Raw genomic sequence first — 26878 nt, forward strand, 5'->3', positions numbered from 1 at the left:
ACTGAACTCGATCACGGCATACAAGACTGTGGAAAACTCGTCTGTCTCCTCTCACGACCCGTCCACTATTAGACCCATAATTCCCCGCGCGAGACCAAGATGGAAGAAAGCAGCGGTCGCAAGAGAACAATGTTTTGGCATTAAAACCTCCAAGGAGCGAAAAGGGGAACACGATATAAACGTTTAACGCCAACCGCGGTCATGTGCATGTAAGTATAATGTTAAAAATAGCTACATGTTTGATTAATTGTTTAAATATGTCGAGATATCCCCTGTAGAAATTACAAGAAATTTGAATCAGCAGGCGAGGGAAGCCAGCATCATTGTTGTCTTGCGTCCACAATGCGAGGATCGAGCAGGCTACTGAGCTAGCTAGCTGCTATCTGTAACGTTAGCTAAGTTATAGCCAAGGTGGAGTCCTGTGTGAGAGTGCGTGCAATAAATACATGGCACATGTATCTAAAATGTGTTAAACCTTTTGGGGAGGTTTTGATGCATGATTAACGTTGGCTAGAAATTATAAACATTGTTATTGAGATTAATCTAGCTCTAGCTAAAGGATAGCATCTCACCTTTAATAAATAGAGTGCGCTAGTAGTAGTGCGTAGCTAACTTGTTAGCCAGCTAACGTTAGTCTCATTTTAAGAAATGGAGTAAGTCATTCGTCGTCTGTATTATACGATTCTGTTAGTTTCGCGTAAAATTGGGTACATTAATTAGTTTAGTTATGCCTTTTTATGAAATAGTTTTTCAGCAAATTGGCTGACTTGCTCATGCTAGCACGTTATGCCTGTGCCCCAAATGCTTGTATTTTCAAGATAGCCCTGTCTTGCTAATAATACGTTGAGCATCAAATTACCTGAGCCACAATAGTGCTAGATTGAATAGCACTGAATAGTGCTAGATTGATTGCGAATGTCGAGCTAGCTTGCCAGCTGGTAGTGGCGATAGTCAATACATGCACGACATTAGCTAGCTGCACCGTTGCACGTCTGTGTTGGGTAATTTAAAGAGCATGCCCAATTACTTAGTGCTAGTCTACGTTGTTTCTTTTTATACCCTGCTTGTTAGCATAAGATAGCTAGCACATGCTGAGTACTTTAACGCTGAACGATAAACGCGTATGTTGTACTTTTCTCACTGTAACTCTAGTCAAATTTTGCTTGTGTTGACCAGAGGAAACATGCAGGAGGTAGCTAACTACTCAAGATTGCAAAAAAGGCCACCCCCATAAACAGATGTGAAACCCTTGTGTGAATGGTTGGGTATTGATTTAGGTTGTTAAGCGATTCATATCAGTTCAGTCGTAGTAGTCTAACGTTAGCCTAGTAATGTAAAGCTAGAGCTAGCTCTATGTTAAACTAGAAACATGAATAGAGAGCAATCGTCCAAAACTGGTTTATTAAAAAACTAAAAACGTATTGTAACGTTTTGTATATTTTCAAAACGTGGTGCTGGTTAATTTTTAAAGAACCATTTCATTATGCAGATTAGTGTTTGCTTACATCATGACAAGTTGCATGTGATACAAAATGTCGTATCTTGCACGTGATTTGTAACGTAAACGGTATAGTTTGTGATGATGTTGTTTTCCAATGAGTGTTAAAAGATATCCAATTCGTATTGCGCAGCCATAACCAACTTTCTAGTTATGCCTATTTTCAGGATCTAGAAAAAACAGTTACTATGATTAATTGCTATGACCGCACTAACCTGCAGCCTAATCCTGTTTTATTAATAGTTTAAATATTGGGCACTTAGTGTTAATTTTTTTTTTATGAATAGGAGCTGTATTGTGGAAGTATATAATTATTTTTAGATATAGTTTCATAAAACATGTATTTAGATAATTAAAAAAACGTGTACAGTTTATTTGGTAAGAACTACAGCAGGACTTCATAGGAAAGTAGCAGATCCATAAGCATCTACAACATTTTGGAAAATGTGGCCCTCAAATAATCCAGAATAGGCTAATGCTAATGGAAACTTGGTTACCAATAATATTTGGAGATTGGGTAGTTAATGATTATTAAGGCTTCAAGAAAAGCTGACCTAAGGCTGTATGCCCACCTGAAAGGTCAGTTTTTGTTTTTTTGCCACAAACACAGTTCAGACTCGCCTGTAGCTTTTAGTTTAAGATTTATAATCAAGTGAAAGTAGAGTTACAAAATTCAGTGAATTTGCAGCGGATAAACTGCTTTAGAACTTTGGGGAATTAGTGGGAAATTATGGAAAACTGTGGATGCATTGCAGTTGCCTGCACTGGCTGTTATATGCTGACATAATTATCTATAGGCTAGTTTGATTAAATGGGTATTTTTTTAATTTTCTCATATTAACTGGCCTACATAGAACATTGACATTCTTATAATTCTTCTTTCTTATTCCGAAATGTATTTAGAGAACAGAAAACGTCAACCTGTAAATACATTGACTGACTTGTTGAAAGCAAGTCATATTGCTCTAAATAGTAACATGATGAATGGGCTAGTTGTTTATTCAATCTAGCAGTCTGATCCTTTAAGTAAAGCGGGCTACACTGCAAAATAACCCTACACTGTAAATTCTTTGAACCTTTCTTACTAGAGTTTTTCAGGGTGAAGAAGCTTCCAGTATGTGTGACAGTGTTTCCCATTCATTGGCTAGACCGTGGTGGCCCACCATAGTCTAATTTCTCCCTTGACATAGTTTCATAAGGTCTCAAAATGAATCAAAAATGTTGGTACACTTTCTCATTTTATGTCCAACGTTGTGTTTTGCACCATTGCTTTTGCAAAGCATCTCTCACTCCCAGTCAATCACCCCCTCTGTCCCCCCACGGTACACAGGCACGCTCTTTCAGTCACTCACACGTGCCTGTGTTCAAGACAACAAGTCATTTCCCGGACACATTGTATGACTGCTAACAAAGTTAGTTCAGTCTTTCGCTCGAGGTCAGTCTCCTCACTTACATCTAGATAGCTAACATCAGCTAATTATACATGTTAAAATCGTAATTACAAGCGGCTCTGACGACGTAACTATTTCTATTGATTCTATTTGTGGTGGTAGGCAGGGGTGTAGCCAGACGTTGTGAACATTAGGGGCTTAGCCCAAACCTTGGTCCTAGTATTGGTTTGATGTGAGTGTAGATAGGGACTTCACAAAGAGCGCGCAAGCAAAAAAGAAAACATTATATTTGTGCTCAAAATGATTGTTTCCACTATGTCATGACATAAGAATTGTGCTTACCAGTCTTCACACAAACGCCCATGTAGTGAAGCTAATGCACTTCATAGAATTAATTTGAATAATCGTTTTAGGTAACTAGTCGAGCCCGACCGATAAAGGATTTTTACGGCCGATACCAATACAAATATCTGGTGATTTAAAAATCTGATGTTCCGGTATATCGGCCAATATATATAAAAAAAAACAACAACAAAAAGAATCCAGAAATGCGTAACGGAACATAACGATTTCCCTAACACTCTGCCCGACTCTGGCTGGATCATTTACATTTAGTCATTTAGCAGACGCTCTTATCCAGAGCGACTTACAGTAAGTACAGGGACATTCCCCCAAGGCAAGTAGGGTGAAGTGCCTTGCCCAAGGACACAACGTCAGTTGGCATGACCGGGAATCGAACTGGCAACCTTCGGATTACTAGCCCGATTCCCTCACCTTTTATCCTATTGGTTGAGTTATCAACACGCAACCTCTTGCACCTGCGTCCCACATGCACACAGCATTGAGCATCAGCTGGTTGTAGGGGTTTGCGCCCGCGTATTCCGTTTTCCAGAAGTACATTTCAAGCTTATTTATGTTTTTTGGGGGAATGTTTTATGTTTGCAGAGGGTAATGTTTGAATCGTGATTCCAGCTAAGATGCTGCCAGTGACATCTTTGGTAGATATAGGTTAGGACCCTTTTACACAGGATTGCCCAATTTCCTCGTTTTGATGCAACTGTTTCAACTCTGTGAGGCTGCAACATAGCCTATCACCATTCCATATTGCACTAAGGGAATGGTGTTTCATTCTACACTTCACTCTTTTAATCTTAATAGTAAGTGTAAATGAGCAGCAACCAATGCATGCTTTTTAATCTATGCCATCTTCATAAATATTAAGTATCAATAGGGGTGTAACGATAGTCAGCTCACGATTCTATTTGTATCTTGATATGTTGAACCCGAAAACATTTACAGAAATTTAACAACTTCAAGAATGTGCGATATTTCTGGATTTTATTTAAACTTCTGTATGTTAAGTAACTATGTTTCGTGTGTTAATTTTTGTGTCACTGAACAACAAAACTGATGTTTTACAAAAAATTAGTAAACAGAGCTTCTTAAAGCAGTAAAAAATAATTTAAAAAACCCAGTTCTGTTCAAGTAAGAAACTCAACATAAACGGCTTTAAAATTTGGGTTTGTTTGTTTTGGTTACTTACTGGTTGTTACTTTGTCGTTGTGGTACCATTTTAAATGAAACAAAATGACTGTAAAACTAAAATACTGCCAGACGTCGGACGGGGCATCTTCTATTTCAGTTTAAGTTTACTCATTTGCCCTGCTAGGCTATTGCCCAGTTCAAGCTATGAATGCTCAATGCTGTGTGCACGTGGGACGCAGGTGCAAGAGGTTGCGTGTTGATAACTCAACCAATAGGATAAAATTGATGTCATATCAACAACAAAAAATTGCCATGACTTTATGATACATATTATTACATTTTTGCACCGCGATGCATTGTACCACAATATATTGTTACACCCCTAGCAATAAGTGTCAAATTTCACCCCAAAACAGACCGATCTGCAACCGATGCAAGCACACCGCGCAAGCACACCCCACACTTCCCCAGTAATTGTACCCGCTCTAGTTTTTTATTTCAATTTCTTTGCTGGGGTCAAATTACCCCTGCTTGGCGCTTCATGTTTTTGGGAAACACTTTTTTCATATTTGTTGACAAACTTCTCATCCTGATGGCAATCAGTAAATCAAATGATCTGACAGTAAAATAATATAAATTATAGGGATGAGCAAGTACACCATTATCTGTGTTTGTAATATATATATATTTTACACACACACACACACATACACATCTGTTCAACCAACTTAATGATCTGTATCCATACTCGGAATGGGCGTGGCTTAATCCGGAAGTGGACGGGGCAAAACAGAAGTTTTTCATTTGAGTCTGAAACTGATATGAGAGAATGCAATTATTGGACTTGCTACTTGCCTGGGCCCCGTTCGTCATAAGGGTTGAAGCTAAGTTAATCAATTGTCCCTTTAGCCCGTTAACATGTGTGAGAACAGCAAATATCGGTTCGTCAACAGCTGATCCGCATCCAAATCATGTGGTTAATTTCAATCAGGCTAAACTTATCAGGGAAATTGCACGTGCACGTCCTACTTCAAAAGGCAGGAAAGGTCGATCACCAAAACCGTGATTTTCTAACGGTATTATGGCGGAAAAGACGAAAGAGAGAGCGGTGATAGGCTATTCTCGCCATCCGAGCAAACTATTATAATGAGTCTCTACGAAGACAATAAGCATATTATCATGGCTAAGTCAAACCGCTGCCAGAGCAAGACAAGCAGCTTTGCAAAAAATTGCCGATAAGCTAAATGCGAAAGTTTTGGGGAAATGTATAGGCTCATCTTAAGTGCCTCATTACCCCAATCAATCAGATCACATTTCTTTAAATGTGCCTGCTGGCTTGCTGCAGCGTGTGATATTTGCAATGTACGGCCCGAGAAGGTCTTGCAAATAAATGAGTCCTTGTCGGCTGAATCGATATCGCTCAAACAAGAACTCAGCCGTGTGAAATAAAGGATCTTGGCAATCACAAAGAACTCTATTGGTATGGAAAGCTAATTGAACTAAAATATAGCTCCTTGGTCAACTGGGTCTCTCAAAAAGGGAGCTGCCATGTTATTTTCCGGGGGTATGGCAAGCTTATCCAGCTACACTTACATTAGCCTGCTCTGGAGCAGGTTAGTGCTAATTGATATGTTACTATGGTGATTTATCAAAAGTTGCTTCCACGAACCAAAAAGAGGGGCGTTTTTTTATCTTGGCCTGAAAATTAGCTTGCTAAACCGCTTAGCGAGCTACGACGAATACCCCCCTGTTGTCCTCCTGCAGTAGTCAGGCAGTGTTCATGTGTTTTGGGGGAGTGGCTTTGAAGGGAGGCGGTGGGATATTTTGGTTGAATACTTTCAAACTCAAGCTAAAATTGCTATTTTTGCTAAATGTAACTACCCTGCCCTTTAACTCCTTGAATTATCTGGGTGTCTGTCTTTCAGGTGCTTTAATTAAACAAAAACATATTTAATTAGTAAGTGTGATGTTTCCTCTTTTAGTCTGTAAATTTCAATAGCACCTTTTTGGTTTGGGTTTTGGTGATACACGATGTTCGCCTTGTCATCTGCCTCAAACCCAAGTTGTTCCATGGCTCTTTCCACTTTTCTTGTCAACAAGTTTAGTGGAGAATAGCATGGAAGAGAACTTGTAATAAAACTGTATTCATTAAAGGCATTTGTCAGTTTATCGTTCTCGTCACTAATCATACTATGTTCTCTTGCTTCTCTTTCAGGATATTCCCTTACAGCCCTATTTAGATCATCTGACAGCCCTTAAAAAAACATCATCATGAGTATCATCCAAGACAAACTAGGTAACGAGTTTATGCGTAGTGGAGGCATGGACCCCAACTTTTCCCCAGGCATGCTCATGTTTAGCCACCTGCCGCCTGTCACCAGCTTCACCCGCCTGGCTTCCCAAACAGTCATGAGTGACCTACCCCAGGAGATGATCCTTAAGAAAGAACGTGACTCGCCTCCTGACCATGGGGCATCGGGGGTCTACCTTCACAGCATGGGCATAAAGCAGGAAAGGATGAGCGATTTAGACTACCGCCTGCCGCTTTACGCTGGAGGAGGAGGAAGCACAGGGAAGGGCAGTGATATGCTGGAGATGTCGTTTGGCAGCAGCCACCAGAACATGCTTCACCATGACCTTAGTATCAGTAATGTGAGGACCATGGGAGAGCCGGTGAGGGGAATCTTCTGAGTTTTTTGTTTGTTTTTTCTACAACAGATGCCAACCCCATAACATTGTCCTACTATAGTTTAATGTTGTGAACTATTAATACCATAATTTGTCATAAAAATACAGTGCCTCTGAAGTCTACGTCCCCTTAAAAGTTTTCACCTTTTGCAACTTCACAACAGCAGAATGCATTAATTACACATAGATATTGTAAGCTGCAATACAAGTACTTTTAGTTTGATTTGTCCTCCAGATGTCTGGAAGAGTAGAGAAGGAGCCAAAAGAGACCTCAGGAAGAAGGCGCAAGAGCAGTGATGGACAAGGAGGAAAAGGAAGAAGGAAACGTGGAGATGCTGCCAAGGTAGAATCCATATTAGTACATTTCATACTTTGTGTCTTCCGGATGCCCCTCTGCAAAAAACAAAAATTACTTCTTTTTTTTTTTTTCCTATTTAAAAAACAAACAAACCCTTTTTAAATGTTTTAATTCTACTTTACAAATGTAATAATAGTTGAAATTCTGTTGAACAAACACTGCAGATTGCAAATGTTATGTCCTTTTCAGAAATGGTTATTTCCACACTGCTGTCATGATCCCCATTTGCTGGTTTGTGCTGTGATAATGACTAGATTAAACAAGCGTGACATTTGACCACAGTGCACAGAGGCGGGGCATTTTTCTGCTCATCTATCTTTCTATTTTGGCCAAAAATCGAAAATGCCATTTTCGTCCCACATTTACTGTATGGATTACAAACATGTCGAAAGGCATGCAGAGTTGTAAACATTATTTGGAACTTTAATACAATTGGACATGGGCTCAAAAAGGTTATGTTCTAGAAGCATAAACACAACAACGATCGATAACACAACAAATAAAATAACACTATCTGAGTTTTTCTGGGAGTTTTTGCTTGTCTTCCTCTAGGGTTTAGGTTGGTTGACAGGCAGTTCTATGGCAATATGTGAAGCCCTCTGTGACATGCTTGCATGTAAAAACGGCTATACAAATACATTTTGATTTGATTTGATCTGAATGAACCAAATCATTGTCTTCTGTCGGAGACAATCTCATCTCTACAGGCCATGCTGCTGGATGCAGATGGATCCAGTCTGTCTCCCAACTCCAAACCACACATATGTGAGCACTGCAACGCTGCTTTCCGCAGCTCCTACCACCTGCGCCGACATGTTCTCATTCACACAGGTGAGAGGCTCTCAGTGCTTTAGGACAAAGAAAATATCTGTCATGATTCATAAATATTTGGTAGGAGACGTAACACATTTTGGGAATTCATAATTTTATTTACTTAATGTTTATTTTAAGAAAAAGCAATTTCAAAGCATTTTGTTGGTCTACACTGATCATTAACATGGAGAGTGTGTGATTGTATTTTTGATCGCACAGGTGAAAGGCCTTTCAGGTGCAGTCAGTGTAATATGAGCTTTATTCAGAAGTACCTCCTGCAGCGACACGAGAAGATTCACAGTGGTGAGTTCCAGTGTTTCCGATGGTTTAAAATTCTCTGTATAGTAAGATAATTGCTGCATTTAAATGTAATGCATGCATTACATACAATACATTTAAATTCTGGTTAAGCCTGTAGTCCTCTCTACACCACAGTACAAATCTAAATGTTTTAGTTCAAAATGAGTGTAAACAAGCAATAAACAAAAAGGGAAACGTAATCTAATTGGTAAGGGGATGTCCTAGAGCAGTGGTTCTCAAACCTGTCCTCAAGTACCACCTGTCCTGCATGTTTTAGATGTTTCCCTGCTCCAACACACCTGATTAAAATAAATGGGTCATTATCTAGCTCTGTGGAAGCCTGGTAACGAACATGCATTTGAATCAGGTGTGTTGGAGCAGGGAAACATCTAAAACATGCAGGACAGGTGGTACTTGAGGACAGGTTTGAGAACCACTGTCCAAGAGAATGGGTTTCCAAACAGAGTACTGCCATAAATGGATATGGGTGCTGCAGTTGATTTCAATATTTTAAAATACTTTGGTCTCCATTGAATACCTGTTCACCACATTCAAATTAAACAAACAATTAAACCTTTTACGTTAAAATAACATTTGTGGTACCTGGCAGTGATATAACAATAAGATATAGATGGAGAGATTTGTAAATGAAGGAAAAGCTGAGATGTCTCAGCCCAAAACATTTGCATTCAAATTCGTCTGAATAATTTGTGCAAATTAATTTGGTCTTCAATTACTATATTCGAAGCCAGCTACAGTATCTGCGAGTTGTTGCACACCAGGTCCGTCATATTTGTACTCCAACAATGCATAATTCTAGCTGTTTTGATGTTTGCACATTTCGGACACTAAGGAAATGGACCAACCAATAAGATATCAAGTTTTGGAGATGTGATCGATGGTTCTTCATTCGACCCTTATCTAATATTTGTTTATACTGGCTGGAACCTGTTATCTATCATGTAAAGATAATTGAACAAATGATTATTTTGGGGACAGTTGCATAAACGTAGTTTAAGGCCGAATCCCAATTCTGTGTCTTACCCCTGCCCCTTACTTTTGCGCATTCATGTGAGAGTAAGGGCTGTCCCAATACTCGTTTAGATCGAGGGGTAGGGCCAAGGGGTAGGGGTACATACCCCTTAAAAAGTATTTTCGGGAAATTACTTGAAACCAAGGGGTATGTGAATACTGCGCAACCGGCAACAATGGCGGCCAGATCACCCAGAGAGTCTGATAAATGTAATTATGGCTTAAATAATTAATAAAAAGATTACGACAGTCTTGTTTTGTGCTCTACACAGTCCTGTACATATATATTTGCAACCATGTTCTTAATTGAAACGTTTTTAAAAAATCGCTAGTTTGCTACGCTAAAGTTACACTTGCGATTTGCACAACAGTCCCACATTTCTCTGACTAGCCTTGAATGGATTCCATGCATGTCTACAGTTTTAATTAAACTCCATTAGCTGTGAATTTCGTATATCAGTGCATAACACTACTTGCTTAGGAGACATCGATACGTGCTAGATGACGTAACCGTAACCAAGTGGCGTCTCATTTCATAGGGGTATCTAACCCTTAACACTCAGTTTCGAGGGACAAGGGCTAGGGGTAAACTAAGGGGTAGGGGTAAGACAGAGAATTGGGATTCGGCCTTAGACTAGTCTAAACTAGGGCAACTCCAGAGGAAGCAAACATTCATTGGAGTAAACTGCTTTTGTTGGCAAGTGTAAGCAAGTGTTAATGATGTCTGAAAATATTAACGCCAGTGGGGTTGAAAAGGGGGCCTCTTCTGTCGTTTGGAAATGGTTTGGTTTCAAGTTATCCGACATCGACCAACAAACAGTAGCCTACTCTGTAAGTTGTCGTCGAATTGTGCTAGCCAAATGTGGAAACACTAGAAATCTTTTTCACCACCTGAAAGCCATGCATGTGCGCGAATATTAACAATCTACCAGAATGCGTTTAACAAATCCAATGCCAGGTTGGTTAGAATTGTGAAATGTTCATTGTAGGCCAATATAATCGAGTATTCAGCCATGTAATAATTGTTTATAGCTAACTCACTACAAATATTTAAGAGTTTTCTTGCTATCCCTTAAACGTAGGCTACTGTTGAACGCTAAAGTCACTCTTGTGTGGCAAAGCACTGCAAAAGTTGGAAAATTCTCATGCGACACACCGGAGTTGTCCAATCCAAATCCGTCCGAGTGCGGTAGATTAGCCGCTGCTGTGCGGATTGCATTGTCATGACATTTTAAGAATAACTAAAATATCGTGATATATACCGTTACCGTCAGTGCTTACGAATTATACCGTGATAAACATTTTAGGCCATACCACCCAGCCCTAGTCTTAAAGGTCTTTGCACACTGGACGTGTTTAGTTTCGTGCCCCTAATTCGCTAATTAATAATAATTTTCTAACCTGTATCTAGTCAATGCAAGCTTTTACACTAGACGTTATTTTCTTTGAGCGATTTTGCTGCATTTATTTTTTCAAACCAAGGTCAATTTTTTTGAGGTTTTGCTTCGACATGGACACGTGACCAATCGAAACGCATATTGTTGATCACGTCACAGTCAAACTATCACACTGTTTCTCAGCACCCAGTTATATATGATACAAAAGAAAAGAACTACAAGGACAACGAGTTTAAAGACAACGTATGAGAGGAATAGCACAGGAGCTTCAGTGTGACAATGGTGTGTGTATATCAAGCTTCAAATGTAAAACGTATTTGTTTAAACTTCCAACTATGCTAGCTAATGTTACAGCTAGCTAATGTTATAGCTAGCTAACTATAACAATATTTTCTTCATTACAAAAGATTGCTTTGGAAAATTCCTTCAGATTCTGTTTGTTTTCTGTCTCAGATTATATTTATTAAAAGAAGCACCAGCTCATCATCGCTTGATGTTGAGTCCATAGTTGTTTTTTCCTGTGGCACAAATCATTTTAGAGCCGTAATAATTTATTAGCAAAATCTCGTCGCGCTTGATGTGCATAATAAGGCACGTCGTACGTTTTCAGAAATATTCATCCGAATTATTCGCAATTTCGTGCCGTTTATTTGTGTTGCGTCCAGTGTGCAAAGACCTTAAACAATCTTAAATTGTCAGGTTAGACTCGCTAAATGAGTCAGATGCCCAGAACACCTCACCAGGGAGGCGTCCAGGAGGCATCCTTATCAGATGCCCGAGCCACCTCAACTGGCCCCTCTAGACGCGGCGGAGCAGCGGTTCTACTCTGAGCCCCTCCCGGATGACCGAGCTTCTCACCCTATCTCTAAGGGAGAGCCCGGACACCCTGCCGTGAGAAAACTCACGGCCACTTGTATTCCCGATCTCGTTCTTTTGGTCACTACCCACAGTTCGTGACCATAGGTGAGGGTAGGAACGTAGATCGACTGGTAGATCGACTGCTAAAAAATTGTCACGCTCCATCCTTCTTTAACTCGTGAACAAGACCCCGAGATACTTGAACTCCTCCGCTTGGGACAAGATCTCCTCCCCGACCCGGAGATTGCACTCCACCCTTTTCCTGTTGATAACCATGGCCTCAGATTTGGAGGTTCTGATTCCCATCCCAGCCGCTTCGCATTCGGTTGCGAACCGCTCCAGTGAGAGCTGAAGGTCACGGCCCGATGAAGCCAACAGGACCACATCATCTGCAAAAAGCAGCGACCCGATCCTGAGGTCACCAAACCGGACCCCCTCAATGCCCTGGCTGCGCCTAGAAATTCTGTCCATATAAGTTATGAACAGAATCGGTGACAAAGGGCAGCCGTGGCGGAGTCCAACCCGCCCCCGGAAATAAGTTTGACTTACTACCGGCAATGCGGACCAAACTCTGGCACCGGTCGTACAGGGACCGAACAGCCCCGATCAGGGAGTCCGGTACCCCGTACTCCCGGAGCACCCCCCACACGAGCCCCCGAGGGACACGGTCGAACGACCTTTTCCAAATCCACAAAACATGTGTAGACTGGTTGGGCGAACTCCCATGCACCCTCCAGAACCCTGCCGAGGGTATAGAGCTGGTCCACAGTTCCACGACCAGGACGAAAACCACATTGCTACTCCTGAATCCGAGGATCGACAATCCGACGGACCCTCCTCTCCAGAACCCCGGAATAGACTTTCCCAGGGAGGCTGAGGAGTGTGATCCCCCTAAAGTTGGAGCACACCCTCCGGTCCCCCTTTTTAAAGAGGGGAACCACCACCCCGGTCTGCCAGTCCAGAGGCACTGTCCCCGATGTCCACGCGATGTTGCAGAGTCGTGTCAACCAAGACAGCCCTACAACATCCAGAGCCTTAAGGAACTCCGGGCGGACCTCATCCACCCCAGGGGCCCTGCCACCGCGGAGCTTTTCAACCACCATGGCCTCGCCGAACTCCTCCCACGCCCGGGTTTTTGCCTCCGCGACCGCCAAAGCCACATTCCGCTTGGCCTGCCGGTACACATCAGTTGCCTCTGGAGTCCTACCAGCCAACGTAGTCAGATAGGCCTCCTTCTTCAGCTTGACGGCTTCCCTCACCTCCGGCGTCCACCACCGGGTCCGAGGGTTACCGCCGTGACATGCACCAACCGCCTCGCATCCGCAGCTCCGGTCAGCCGCCTCAACAATGGAGGCCCGGAACATGGCCCATTCGTACTCAATGTCCCCGGCCTCCCTCGAGACATGATCGAAGCTCTCCCGGAGGTGGGAGTTGAAGCTCCTTCTGACAGGGGATTCTGCCAGCCGTTCCCAGCAGACCCTCACATTACGTTTGGGCCTGCCAGGCCTGACCGGCGTCTTCCCCCACCATCGTAGCCAACTCACCACCAGGTGGTGATCAGTTGACAGCTCCTCCCCCGAGTGTCTAAGACATTCGGACTCAGATCCGACGACATGACTACAAAGTCTATCATCGAACTGAGACCTCGGGTGTCCTGGTGCCAAGTGCACATATGGACACCCTTATGCTTGAACATGGTGTTCGTTATGGACAAGCCGTGTCTAGCACAGAAGTCCAACAACAAAACACCGCTCGGGTTCAGATTGGGGGGGCCGTTCCTCCCAATCACGCCCCTCCAGGTCTCACTGTCATTGCCCACATGAGCATTGAAGTCCCCCAGGAGGACGAGGGCATCTCCGGGAGGAGCACTTTCCAGCACCCCTCCCAGAGACTCCAAAAATGGTGGGTACTCTGCGCTGCCGTTTGGTGCGTAAGCACAAACAGTGAGGACCCGTCCCCCCACCCAAAGGTGGAGGGAGGCTACCCTCTCGTCCACCGGGGTGAACCCCAACGTACAGGCGCCGAACCGAGGGGAAACAAGTATTCCCACCCCAGCTCGACGCCTCTCACCGAGGGCAACTCCAGAGTGGAAGAGAGTCCAGCCCCTCTCAAGGAGACTGGTTCCGGAGCCGATGCTGTGTGTTGAGGCGAGGCCGACTATATCTAGCCGGAACTTCTCTACCTCGCGCACCAACTCCAGCTCTTTTCCTGCCAGCGAGGTGACCTTCCACGTCCCTAGAGCTAGCTTCTGCAGCCGAGGATCGGACCGCCAAGGCCCCCCGCCTTCGGCCGCCGCCCGTCTCTCACTGCACCCGACCCCCATGACCCCTCCTGCGGATGGTGAGCCCACTGGAAGGGGGTCCCACGTTGTCTCTTCGGGGTGTGCCCGACCGGGCCCCATGGGAAAAGGCCCGGCCACCAAGCGCTCGCCATCAAGCCCCACCCCCGGGCCTGGCTCCAGGGGGGGGGGCCCCGGTGACCCGTTTCCGGGCAGGGGCAACTGAGAACCATTGTTTGTTTTCTTCATGGTAGGTTTTGAGCCACGCTTTGTCTGGTCCTTCGCCTGGAACCTGTTTGCCTTGGGTGACCCTACCAGGGGCATAAAGCCCCCAACAACATAGCTTCCAGGATCACTAGGACACGCAAACCCCTCCACCGCGGTAAGGTGGTGACTCAGGGAGGGGACTATTTGCACTATTTATTAATAAGACAACTTTTTCAATATTGTATTCCTCCAACAGATATAGGTTTTCAGCAGGTTTAAATGCATCTATCTTTCGCCATTAAGTGTCGCTTCTTTGTCCTCCTTTTTTGTTGTTGCCCATGTGTCTTATTTTGCCCATAATACAAAGCGCAACAGGCTATCTAAGTCAGTCTTATGTCACTCATAGTGAAGCTTTATGCAACAGGTAAATTGGAAGTGTTTGGCAAGTTGGACTTAGTTACATTTAAGTCTAAGACTATGTCTATTTTTATGCAACTGGTCCTTGGTTGGACTGAAAGGCTGGAAAGCCCTAATTGACACCACCAGCAAATACATTGAATCCTTCAAGCAATTAAAGCTTGATAAATGACTTTTTTGTTGTTTACATTTACATTTATGCATTTAGCAGACGGTTTTATCCAAAGCGACTTCCAAGAGAGAGCTTTACAAAAGAGCATAGGTCACTGATCATAACAACGAGATAGCCCCAAACATTGCGAGCAGCCAAAACGTGAAGCATACATTGTGGAAAAACCAAATAAGTGCCAAAGGGAAGAACCATAAGAGCATGCAGTTAAACAAGTTACAATTGAACAACATGAAACTCCCCACGAGTGTACCTGTAGAAAAAAAAAAATCAACAGGTAAAATATTTCACAGCGGGTACAAGAATTTGAAACCGTTACAACTAACCAACAAGAGCAACAAGTCTCTCAATACGAGTCATTGTGATCCTGGAGGAAACTAACATCAGGTCCAGCCAAGCATTCCTAAGTGCCGTTGTACTCCCGGAACAAGTGCGTCTTGAGCCTTTTCTTGAAGGTGGGGAGACAGTCAGTGTCCCTGATGGAAGTGCGGAGTTGATTCCACCATTGGGGGGTCGGACAGGAGAAGAGCTTGTGTTGGGACCGGGCACTCTTGAGCGGTGGGACCACCAGACGGTTGTCAGAAGAAGACCGTAGGTGGCGAGGGGGGGGGGGGGGGGTGTAAGGCTGGAGGAGAGACTTGACGTAGTCGGGTGCAGTCCCGTTCACCACTTGGAAGGTCAGTACCAGAGTCTTGAATCTGATACGGGCCGTGATGGGAAGCCAGTGGAGGGAGATGAGGAGCGGGGTAACATGGGAGCGTCTGGGTAGATTGACGACCAGACGGGCCGCCGCGTTCTGAATCCTCTGGAGAGGGCGGGTTGCGCATGCTGGGAGACCCGCGAGTTGCAGTAGTCCAACTTTGAGAGGACAAGTGCTTGGACTAGCAACTGGGTGGAATGCTCAGACAGGTATCTCCTGATCTTCCGGATGTTGTAGAGGGTGAATCTACACGACCGGGAGACCGCAGCAATGTGGGCTGTGAGGGAGAGCTCGTCATCCATGGTCACCGGCAGAGGATGAAGGGGTCACCGTCACCGATCCCAGGGTGATTGAGAGATCGTGGGAGATGGAGGGTTTGGCCTGGATGATGAGGAGTTCTGTTTTGGCGAGGTTCAGCTGGAGGTGGTGCTCGGTCATCCAGGCGGAGATGTCTGTGAGGCAGGCCTTGATCCTAGCTGAGATCCCCAGATCAGTCGGGGGGAACGACAGGTACAGCTGCGTGTCGTCAGCATAGCAGTGGTAGGAGAAGCCATGGGAGGTGATGATTGGTCCAAGCGAGGTGGTGTAGAGGGAGAAGAGGAGGGGTCCAAGGACGGAGCCCTGTGGGACACCAGTGGAGAGCTGGTGGGGGCCTGATACTGCCTCCTCAGGAGACCTGGTAGGATCTTCCCGACAGGTAGGATGAGATCCACTGAAGAACAGTCCCAGTGATGCCCATCTCAGAAAGTCTGGCCAGCAGGATTTGATGGTTAACCGTATCAAACGCTGCAGAAAGGTCCAGCAGAATGATGACGGATGACCTCGAAGCCGCTCTGGCAGACTGGAGGGCAGTTTATGTGGAGTGGCCAGTCTTGAAGCCTGATTGGTTGGGGTCAAGCAGGTTGTTCGGAGAGAGGAAGTTTGACAGTTGGTTAGATACAGCGCGTTCAATTGTTTTAGAAAAGAAGGGTAGTAGTGATACTGGTCTGTAGTTCTGGAGGACGGCTGGGTTTAGGGAGGGTTTTTTGAGTAAAGGGCTAACTCTGGCCTGTTTGAAGACAGAGGGGAAAGTGCCGGAAGTAAGAGAAGAGTTAAGGACATGGAGAAGAAAAGTTATGATGGAGGGAGAGATGGTTTGAAAGAGAGGGGAGGGGAATGGATCAAGGGGACAGGAGGTGGGGCAATGAGAGAGAATGAGGTCAGAGATCTCTGCTTCGGACAGGGGAGAGAGAGTTTAGACATTTAGTTGGGTCAGTCAGAGAGGGTGAGTGGTTAGGAAAGGTGGGTTCAGGGAACCGACTGCTAATGTCAGCAACTTTTTTCTCAAAGAAGGAGGAGAAGTCATCTGCTGTCAGGGTGGAGGGGGAGGGTGGGGGAGGTGGGTTAAGAAGGGTGGAGAAGGTAGAGAAAAGTTTGTGAGGGTTGGAAGCAGAGTTAATTTTGTTCAGGAAGTAGTGGGTTTTAGCATCAGTTATGCGGGCAGAGAAGGATTTGAGGGGGGAGTGATATTTATCAAGGTCCAGACCGTCTTTGGACTTGCGCCATCTCCTCTCAGCTGCCCGAAAGATGGACCGTTCTTCGCGAATCACATCCGTGAGCCAAGGGCAGGAGGGAGAAGATCGCGCAGGCCTGGTTGACAGGGGACAGAGAGTGTCGAGTGATGCAGTTAGTGTGGATAACAGGGTGATGGTGGCAGTGTCAGTGGGGTGGCACATAAACTCGTCAATGGGAGGGAGGGAGGATGTTACAATGGAGGAGAAATGGGAGGGGGATAGGGAGCGGAGGTTGCGGCGGAAAGTTACGAGGGGAGGGGAGGTAGGAAGAGTTGGAGGGAGAGAGACAGAGAATTGGATGAAGGAGTGATCAGAAATGTGTAGTGGGGTTACAGAGGTTAAGTCAGTGATACAGTTACGTGTCAGGATGAGGTCGAGCTGTTTTCCTGCCTGGTGGGTCACGGGTGTGTTCAGCAGCTTCAGGTCGAAGGAAGTCAGAAGAGACTTGAAGTCGACGGCCTGCATTCCTTCGAGGTGGATGTTGAAGTCCCCAAGGAGTATCAGCGGTGTTCCATCATCCGGGAGGACGCTGAGGAGCATGTCCAGCTCCTTCACAAAGTCGGATAGCGGCCCTGGTGGGCGGTAGAGGACAACTAAAAATGCTTTGATAGGATCAGTTAGCATCACATAATGGTGTTCAAATGATTTGGCAGTAACAGAGAGTGGGGTGTATGTGTATTTAATATGTGGGGAAAGAAGCAAACCTGTCCCATCACCTCGCCCGGTTGAGCGGGGTGAGTGAGAGAACGAGTGGTTGACAGAGAGAGCAGCTGGAGTTGCAGTGTTTGGTATTTATCTAAGCTCAGGTGGCAAGTTTCTTGCCCTAATCCCCATATCCAGTGACAGCTGGTGGTGATATTGGGTGGGTGGGCTAATCAATATACAAATCAATAGTTCACATTGCAGAAACAGCATAATGAGATCTGAAATAGTTATGAGTTACAGCAACAACACTACCGTATATTTAGAAAATAAAGCCGCGGTTTATACCCCGATTTAAAAATGTTCTTGTGGTGGTGCTGTTTATATTTTGAAGCGGCTTATAGCGCGTTTTTAGAACAAAACAACAGAATCACTTTTTTCGTGAATGCTATTTAACCTGTTAAGGAGTAGCGTGGCACGTGATTGTTCGAATGCTGGTCTCAAAGCGTAACGTCGCATATATGCGATTTCAAACATTCCAACAGAATATTTTCCGATGGACAAAAACGATGCCACTAACAAGTAACACTAGCATTGGTAGTAGCATTGCTACGAGTATAATGCTAGCTAACTTAGCCTGGAAGCTAACTAAAGCTAGCTAGCTACCGTTTCTGAAAAATAACTTCAGCTTTGGAGACCGTCAGAAATATTTATAACTCACGCATCTAAAGGTAAATATTGGTTAATTCCCAGGCAATAGAAAATATACATTACGCACTTACTTACTTTCGTTTTCGAAGTGTGTTACACAACAGCATGCTGTAAGATCGCCTATACTCGTGTTTTGCTTGGTATCATTGTTCCCGTATCAAGTGCGGCATATATTGTGAATAGCCTGATGCCTAAACCCTCTGATTTTTTCTCTCACACACATATAATTTGAAAATCTTTCACTGTACACATACAAATATTCTTCTAAAAACATAATTATGCACGAACAGTTATTCCCCTACCATTGTTTTGGCCCCTCCAAAGAGACCTCCCGCCCCGCCAAAAGAATGACAAAATATATATAATTAGGCTATATATTCCAAAAAGAGAGAAAGCTGTTTTCAAACAAGGCAAATCGCTTCCTGCTCGTTGCCTAAAAAGTTCAATTAATTTGCGACTAATGTTCGCAACGTTGCCTTTTATTTACACCTGATTGTCTGTCGATGAGTACACTATATCCATTGGTAGCGACTACATTTGCGTGAATTCGCCTTTTTACTCCTGTGAATAGCATTTACTTCCTTGCATATACTGTGCTAGGTGTTATGCTAGCTAGTTTAGTTTTGACTGGAAACGTACTGACGTATGTCTTAATAAACGCATAGAATAGGGTTCGCTTCTCTTGCAAGGTTAGGGTTAGTAAATCTGTGCGATTTTGTTTTCCAATTCATATGGCTGGAGCTTCTCACTCAGGACCTTTTCAAATCCTGCTTCAGTTCTGTCCACTGTTCTGTTTATACTTCTGCAGGTCTGCTTTCTTAATGTTGTGTGGGTGTGCAGAGACGTGCTCAGCACTTATAGAAGTGCAGCCTTGTTGTGTAGATAGCCATGAAAATGTTTTGCACTCAGTCGATGTTGTACAAAATGGTGCTTTGATCACTTGGAGCATAGGTAAAACCTCACAGAAGAGGTAAGCAAAACAATACCTACCTAGCTGTATCGAGGAATACGCAAAGAAAAAATGCTGGTGTGATACTCTTCAGAGATCTAGTACAATACCGTATTTCTTCGAATAAACACCGCAACCAAAAATGAACGTTGTGTAATAAAGGCCGCCCTCGAATAAACGCGGCACCAAAAAAATCTAAAAACGGTTATTTAACCTGATTTCTGACCAATATATCAACAAAGCCAGAGGAAAAAGTTGTACTTACCTACCATTACTTCGGAATGGTCCAGGTATGCAAACAACCGATCAAAACCTCATCTGCTGACATTCCCAAAGATGTAAAGTATCTAACCATGTTGAGTAGTTGTCCAAACAATGAATTATATCCACACACAGCCACGATCTTGTTGCTTCATTCTTCCTTCGCCAATTGTATCGCTCCTAGGAGGAGATGTGGTTCGAGTACTTACAAGTGGATGGTCTTAAAATGTCCGCTACACTCTGCACTTTCGATTGACACCTTGTTTGACCCAATAGGAGCTTCCATGCCCCGTTGACAGCCCTCTAAAGCCAACTAGGTCTGTGCGTCCTGAAATTAGCTTGTTAGCCTTGTAGCTGAGGGCTAGCTGTAAATGCTAATACCCCATATGCTATGTATCTGTGGAGCCTTCAAAATAAAAGTCTTGCGCAATATGGTTGACAGAATCAGTGTTATTTGTGTGCCAATCCTGGGAATCAGATAAAGCACTTCAATGTGTTCATGCTTCAGTTTTTGTGTTTCAGTAATACTAATGAGGGATTTAGCTATTATATGATAGTTCCACTATCATATATTCCACTAAGTACCACCTTTCATTAGAGATGAAATAATAACTTCCTATTTCATTGTGTTCAAGCTTCTATTAGTCAAAACTAGGGCTGCAGCGATTAGTTGACATTATCGACAACATCGACAATAAAAAGTTGTCGACAAATATTTCTGTTGTCGACAAATCGGTTGATCTCATAGGACCTATCTTAAGTGCCTGCAATAACGTGATTTGACCAATGTGGAGCTGTAGCGCTAGACTAATGCAGCCTTCCCGTATGCTATCCAATAGAAGAAAACAGCGCTAAAATGTCAGCGTGCAAACGGAGCAGAACAGGTCGTGTCTCAAAAGATACTGTCATCTGTAATGCGTGCAAGGTGAGACTTGCTTTCCATGGGAGCACAACGTGCATGCTGGAACATTTAAAAAGGAAACATCCCGGCACGAGGGGATGGAAACGGTGAGGAGTGAGTGTGCTGCAGCTGGAACTAAGCAAGATGGCCAGTTAGCGACACCAGTTGATAAAAATGCATTACAGACATAAAGCTAGGAATGTAAACAAATCTCTTAAATTAAGCAGCAGCATTAAGAACTTCATTTGTAAGACAACAGGATTATGTTCAATGAAAAACAGTGAGTAATTGGACAAAAAGAGATTGGCATGTTCAGTTGGCTCAAAGTGCAATAAAAATATTTTTTTCTAAAGTGATTTCCTGGTTTCATTTATTAGTTAGAATAAGTATAACTCAATGTTTTAACAAATTGCAAAAGCTGAATAATCATTCAGTCTACTGATTAATCAGTGAAAAAATAGATGATTAGTTGACTAATCGTTTGTTGCAGCACCAGTCAAATATTCCAGTAGCACTTACAGGGATTCTGACAACGGGACAGAAAGTGTCACCTTTCAACCGTACTCGTACATAAATTGTTCAAGAACAGCTTTCAATTTACTTTGGGTATGCCTTGTTTAGGCGTTTTAGGCAAATTTGACAAGATTCTTGAGGTTAAAATGTAGTGAAGTTAAGATAAGATCTGCTTACTAGTAATAAATTAAGATGACAAGCAGTGTGCTGTTATTCTCAAAGGCAGTAGCAGCAACCCTCCAAGACCCAAATTAAGTTTCAGTTCCAGTTCAAGTTATTATAACCTGTCTGGTTTTAATCTGAGTTTAAAAGCAAAACATTCGACAATGTAAAATACGTTGTTGAATGCGTTGTCTTGTCCCAAGAATTTCAGTGCCCAGTCTGACCCTGTGTTGTTCTGTGCACCTGACATTAAAAACTTGAAACAAACCCAAAATATTGGCAATTGAAAATCGGCCTTGAAAAACCCCACAGCATAACTCTTAAAGGAAAATCACTTGACAGCCCCCACGCACCACCAAACCAATGTATTTAGATCTGTGCTTTCTAAACTTAAATATATGGAAAAAGTATTCAAATTGTGTAAATAATTAAAGCTTTACATTGTAAATTATTTAACTTCCTGTAGGAGAGAAACCGTTCAGCTGTGACCAGTGCAACATGTGCTTCATTCAGAAGTACCACATGGAAAGACACAAGAGGACCCACAGCGGGGAGAAGCCATATCGATGTGACACTTGCCAACAGGTGAGTTGTAAATGTAACAGACTGTCATTCCAATGTTTATTCCTTTTTTTCTTACTTGGTTGTAAAGTAATTATTTTAATTGTTATTAATGTACTCAGGGCTAAATCATCCCAGTCCTGTGTCAGTCTAAAACAAACAAAATGTACGGCAAACATGCAGAACGCATGCTTGAAAGTTGACACAACTACTTGTGAAAACATATTTAAGGATACTTCAGAATCTGTTTTTATTGCCATGCAAGTTTTCACAAACACACAATTTACTGTTGCAGGAAGGTGCATGCAATAAACATATACGGAACAATAACTAAAGAGCTAAACGGGTACTCTAAGATATAAAATAGATATACATATAAATTGTTACAAAAGATATCAAATAAAATAGGGCCGCAAAATAGGCAGCATACTGCAAAATGTGCAAAGTAGGTGGTGGATGGACTTAATAAATAATAGATAGTGTTATGTCATTGTGAGTCTTTGGTCTTGTTGAAGAGGTCAGCAGCAGATGGGAAGAAACTGTTCTTACAGTACTTGACTCAAGACCAAATCTGCCGATTCACCACTTGATTAGGAAGGGGGGATGGGTTTGTACTTTATAAAGACAAACACAGCCTTCATATGAAACATTACAGCTAGTAATTACAACCCCCTCGCTATACATATATATAGGGAGTCAGGTGGCTGAGAGGTTAGGAAGTCGGGCTAGTAATCTGAAGGTTACCGGTTCGATTCCTGGCTGTGCAGAATGACGTTGTGTCCTTGGGCAAGGCACTTTACCCTACTTGCCTCGGGGAGAATGTCCCTGTACTTTACTGTAAGTCGCTCTTGATAAGAGCGTCTGCTAAATGTAAATGTATATAAAGTAGCATAGGGAAAAACCAGTGGCACCATGATGCAAATCACATCACACATGATGCGCCCAGAGCTCAACTGGAAGCTTAGGTAAACTAACAATTTATGAGTATTACTGATCCTAAACATTTTGTAGATGTCAGATGGCTGAGCGGTTAGGGAATCGGGCTATTAATCAGAAGGTTGCAGGTTCGATTCCCGGTCATGCAAACTGACGTTGTGTCCTTGGGCAAGGCACTTCACCCTACTTGCCTCGGGGTAATGTCCCTATACTTACTGTAAGTCGCTCTGGATAAGAGCGTCTGCCAAATGACTAAATGTAAATGTAATGTAAATGTATGGATTCTTCAACACTTAAACTTTTGTAGCATGCAAGAAAATGAAAAAAGAAAAGACAAACGGGCAAAATAACGTTTTCGTCTCCTAGCGGACAATACGGAATGCCGACCACATCACAAATGTAAAAACCTCACACTGAAAGGAACTGTATAGTTAGACCAGAGTTGCAAAAGTACAGGAATTTTCTGACGGTTTCAATGTCACGTAGACTTGGCATAATTAATCATTTGTAATAGTTTGATGAAACATGCCTTTTATATAAACCCTACACAAATGACATACTGAACCAAACCAATAGTCTTGTATGACAAGAAAACTGAAGTTAAATTATACATTAACTCAGGGTTTTTCCTGGATCAAAATGGGTCTTCGATGCTCAAAAAAAAAAAAGAAACTGTTACCGTGTCACCTTATTAGCAGACATTTATGTATTTTTTTTAAATGTTTTACCATTTCATAAATAATGGAGGCTATGCTGGAGGAAATCATTTTGCTTCCACATTAGATTAAAATAGATAGGCTAATAGATTGACAATAGTCCAAACCCCATGGTGCTATCATGTATGGTTCAAAGATTATCAAGGTTTACCTCTTTACATATGCAAACTGTTTATCTAACTATCTAGCCGCCAACTGATGAAGTCAGGATTCCGCAGGTTGATAATTGGGTGCTTGCTTAGAAGCAAGCTATTGTTTGCGCACATCCCAGTCTTGATCAGACAAGAAGACACTCGATCTTTCTATCAACGCGATTACTATTGATCAAAACAGAACGAGGGTTCGGCTGTACCTACTATTAAACATATTCACGGACATGCACTGCACGAGTGATTAATTGCGATGACGGCTCTAAAAGAAGTTATAGCGAGCACATGTAACTTTATATATATTTTCTAATCAATGTATTTATTCCCAGGTGTTTTGCAATTTCCTTTTATTGGGTGTGCTCAAGCCTTCGGCGAGAGCACAACCTTTGTTCTCTCACATATATATTTATTATTATTTATTGTTTATTTTCGCCCCCCTAAAACTCAGTCAATATTTGGCCTACATAGACAACGTAGGTGTCAAAAGTTTCGTCTTGGTAGCGATTGAGTTGCTTGTATTGGAATTTACGTTCCGTTGCATGGTTTAGGCTGAAGTAAAGTTTTTGTGGCGAAAAGTGAAGCTAACGGTGGCTAATTTGCTAGCCACAGTCACTGACGTTACTAACGTCACTAACGTCACGAAAACACGCGTGACTACCTTTGGCAGAACATTCGTTTCGCATCTGTTAACTTGGGGGATAGCTAGGCTAACTATAGCTTTACTGCAAGGCAGCTGCAGAAACGCCACAAGCAAAGAGGCCAGGGTGATAACTATTTACTCATTTTACTTTGTGATATGACACACAATTGTGATGTGTAATGTACAATATAAACTGATATTATTAAGGAAGTACATCTACTTTCGGAAACAGTAGTCTACTATTTCACTGAAGTATTAGCATCATGACATTAGCCTGTGTTGCCCGGGCAACACATACTACAGTGGTCTATGATGTAGCGTTATCTGTTTTCAATTGTTAAAATAAACATTTATTATGACATTAGATTACAAGTAAACGATTTGTGAGTGAAATTATCATTACCTGTGGTTTCAATCCAGTGTATCACTGCAACGCTGTAGCCTATGCGAGACACTACAAAAACATCTACACAGCTGTAGGAAGTCAAACGGCGACAGAACATGTTCGGCACTCCCCTTACTTAAATCAAAAGTCTATCTAACTACTAACCTGAACTTCATTGCCACAGCCTAAACTTCAATCTGTCAATCTGTTCATGAAAATAATTAATTTCAGCCTAAACCGTACAACGGAACGTTAAATCCAATTCAACCAACGCAATCGCTACCGAGACAAACACAGCAGTAGTCTAGTACTGTACCGTAGTAGTACAATTTACCGGGGCAGCTTCTCCACACAGGGCTATATCGCATTTTGCGTTGTTACTGACAATGATCGCTACCAGTGAGCTTTTTATGAATGAGCGATTTTCCACTAAATAAATGTCAAGCTTATTTACGTTTTTGGGGGCATATTTTCAGTTAGCAGATGGTACTGTTTGAATCGCGATTCCATCTTCTACTGCCAGTAACGTCGTAGAATAATCTTCAAAGGGGGTTCTTTATTCATGAATGAATGCAATATGAGTAGGCTAAATGCCTGAAAATATCACGAGAAGGGAAAACGTTTAAGTCTTAGAGATTAGGTCAATTTGTACACCGGTCTGCCAAATTTATTCGTTTTGATTCAACGATGAGGCTGCCTCTTGCAGGGGAAATGAGAAGACATCTATTTCATTCTACACTTCACTCGTATTTTCAGTTGTAAATGAGCAGCAAAAAAAAATGCTTTTAAATCTATGTAATCTTTATAAATAATAAGTATGCATTTTTATATAAAATACAGATATCAGTTGTAAAAATGTCATTAAAAAACGGACCCCTGTCCAACCGACGCAAGCAAGCACAACCTACAATTTCCCCAGAAATTGTACCCTCTCTAGTTTTCTTCGTGCCTACACTATATATATTGTCATTCCAGGTTAAGAATAGCCTACCAATGGAGGCTGCGTTGTAAATCGTTAATCAAACTTTTGTCAGCATTTTGAGTGCAAATTTCATTTGCATTTGTACAGGTGTATTCGTGCACGTCGGGCTGGCCCTCGCAACGGAACGACAGTTTATTTTATTTTAACTGGGTGGTGCATTTATGCCGCTGATGTAGTCAATATCCATAGGTTTTTCATTTATTTTGTTTTTTTTTATATTAAATACAAGCGCTTGACTGCAAAATGCTTCTCTCAACAAATATTGATATATGCAATTAAACTACATTTACATTTAGTCATTTAGCAGACGCTCTTATCCAGAGCGACTTACAGTAAGTACAGGGATACTCCCCCGAGGCAAGTAGGGTGAAGTGCCTTGCCCAAGGAAACAACGTCATTATGCATGGCCAGGAATCGAACCGGAAACCTTTTGATTAATAGCCCGATTCCCTAACCTCTCAGCCATCTGACTCCCATGTCTAGATGACTAGATAAATTACTCACAAAGCATATTATTCTAGATTGTTTTTTTTTTCAATAGATAAATCTTTTTAGCTTGTATGTGCACACACTGGAAATCTAAAATAGAGAACCATTTATAAACACATATCTTTTTAGACATTTTGATTATCTTCCTTGCTCTAAGTTTAAAGGAATATTAGATGTGTGTATACCACTGTTCTACTGACCTTTTACAAAATAACCAAGGTGCTACTTCAAAAAAAGCTTAATAATAATGTTAGGGAAACAGTTATCAAATTTGGAGAACAGCAACTATTGTTGCCCGAGGAACATTACTACCAAAAATGTATGGTTACAGCTGTTAAAAATGTGTAAGAAGTGTAGAAGCCCTTGCTGTGAATGACTTCAGCACATCTGCGGCCACAGGACATCACTACTTTCTCACACTGCTCTGATCTTGGTCACTCTTCTTCCAATCATTTCCACAGTTCAGTAAATGTAGTGGGTTTCTTGGCCAGTTTTGTCACCAAGGATTTTCCTGAGCTTTTCAATTGGGTTTAGATCAGGACTCTGGGCTAGCCCTTTAATTATTTCAATGTTCTTAGCTTCCCCATTGAGACTGTGCGCATTACCCTGTCCTCCCATGCATTGGTATTACGTGGACGAGCAGCCTTTGAGGATTTCAATTCATTTGTGTAATAGTAAAGCTGCAATATTCTCAGTCACTGATTTGAAACGACCAACTTTTCTTGCAATGGCTGAAA

At 42.5% G+C, this 26878-nt stretch overlaps 1 protein-coding gene across 2 annotated transcripts in view; it reads left to right on the plus strand.

Annotated features, from left to right (window-relative positions):
• The window catches only part of znf281b (zinc finger protein 281b), a 33926-nt gene continuing 7048 nt past the window's right edge, over positions 1–26878 (plus strand). The window contains exons 1-6 of one of the 2 annotated variants that reach the window (XM_062475126.1): positions 1–209; positions 6590–7047; positions 7298–7405; positions 8128–8250; positions 8443–8536; positions 21750–21868. In XM_062475126.1, the coding sequence (XP_062331110.1) occupies positions 6646–7047; positions 7298–7405; positions 8128–8250; positions 8443–8536; positions 21750–21868 (846 nt within the window). In that variant the 5' untranslated portion in view covers positions 1–209; positions 6590–6645. Of the gene's footprint in view, positions 210–6589; positions 7048–7297; positions 7406–8127; positions 8252–8442; positions 8537–21749; positions 21869–26878 lie in introns of both variants that reach the window. The other variant, XM_062475127.1, reaches the window with a different exon arrangement.

The sequence above is a fragment of the Osmerus eperlanus genome, chromosome 12 (assembly GCF_963692335.1).
Source record: "Osmerus eperlanus chromosome 12, fOsmEpe2.1, whole genome shotgun sequence".
In the NCBI taxonomy this organism is placed as follows: domain Eukaryota; kingdom Metazoa; phylum Chordata; class Actinopteri; order Osmeriformes; family Osmeridae; genus Osmerus; species Osmerus eperlanus.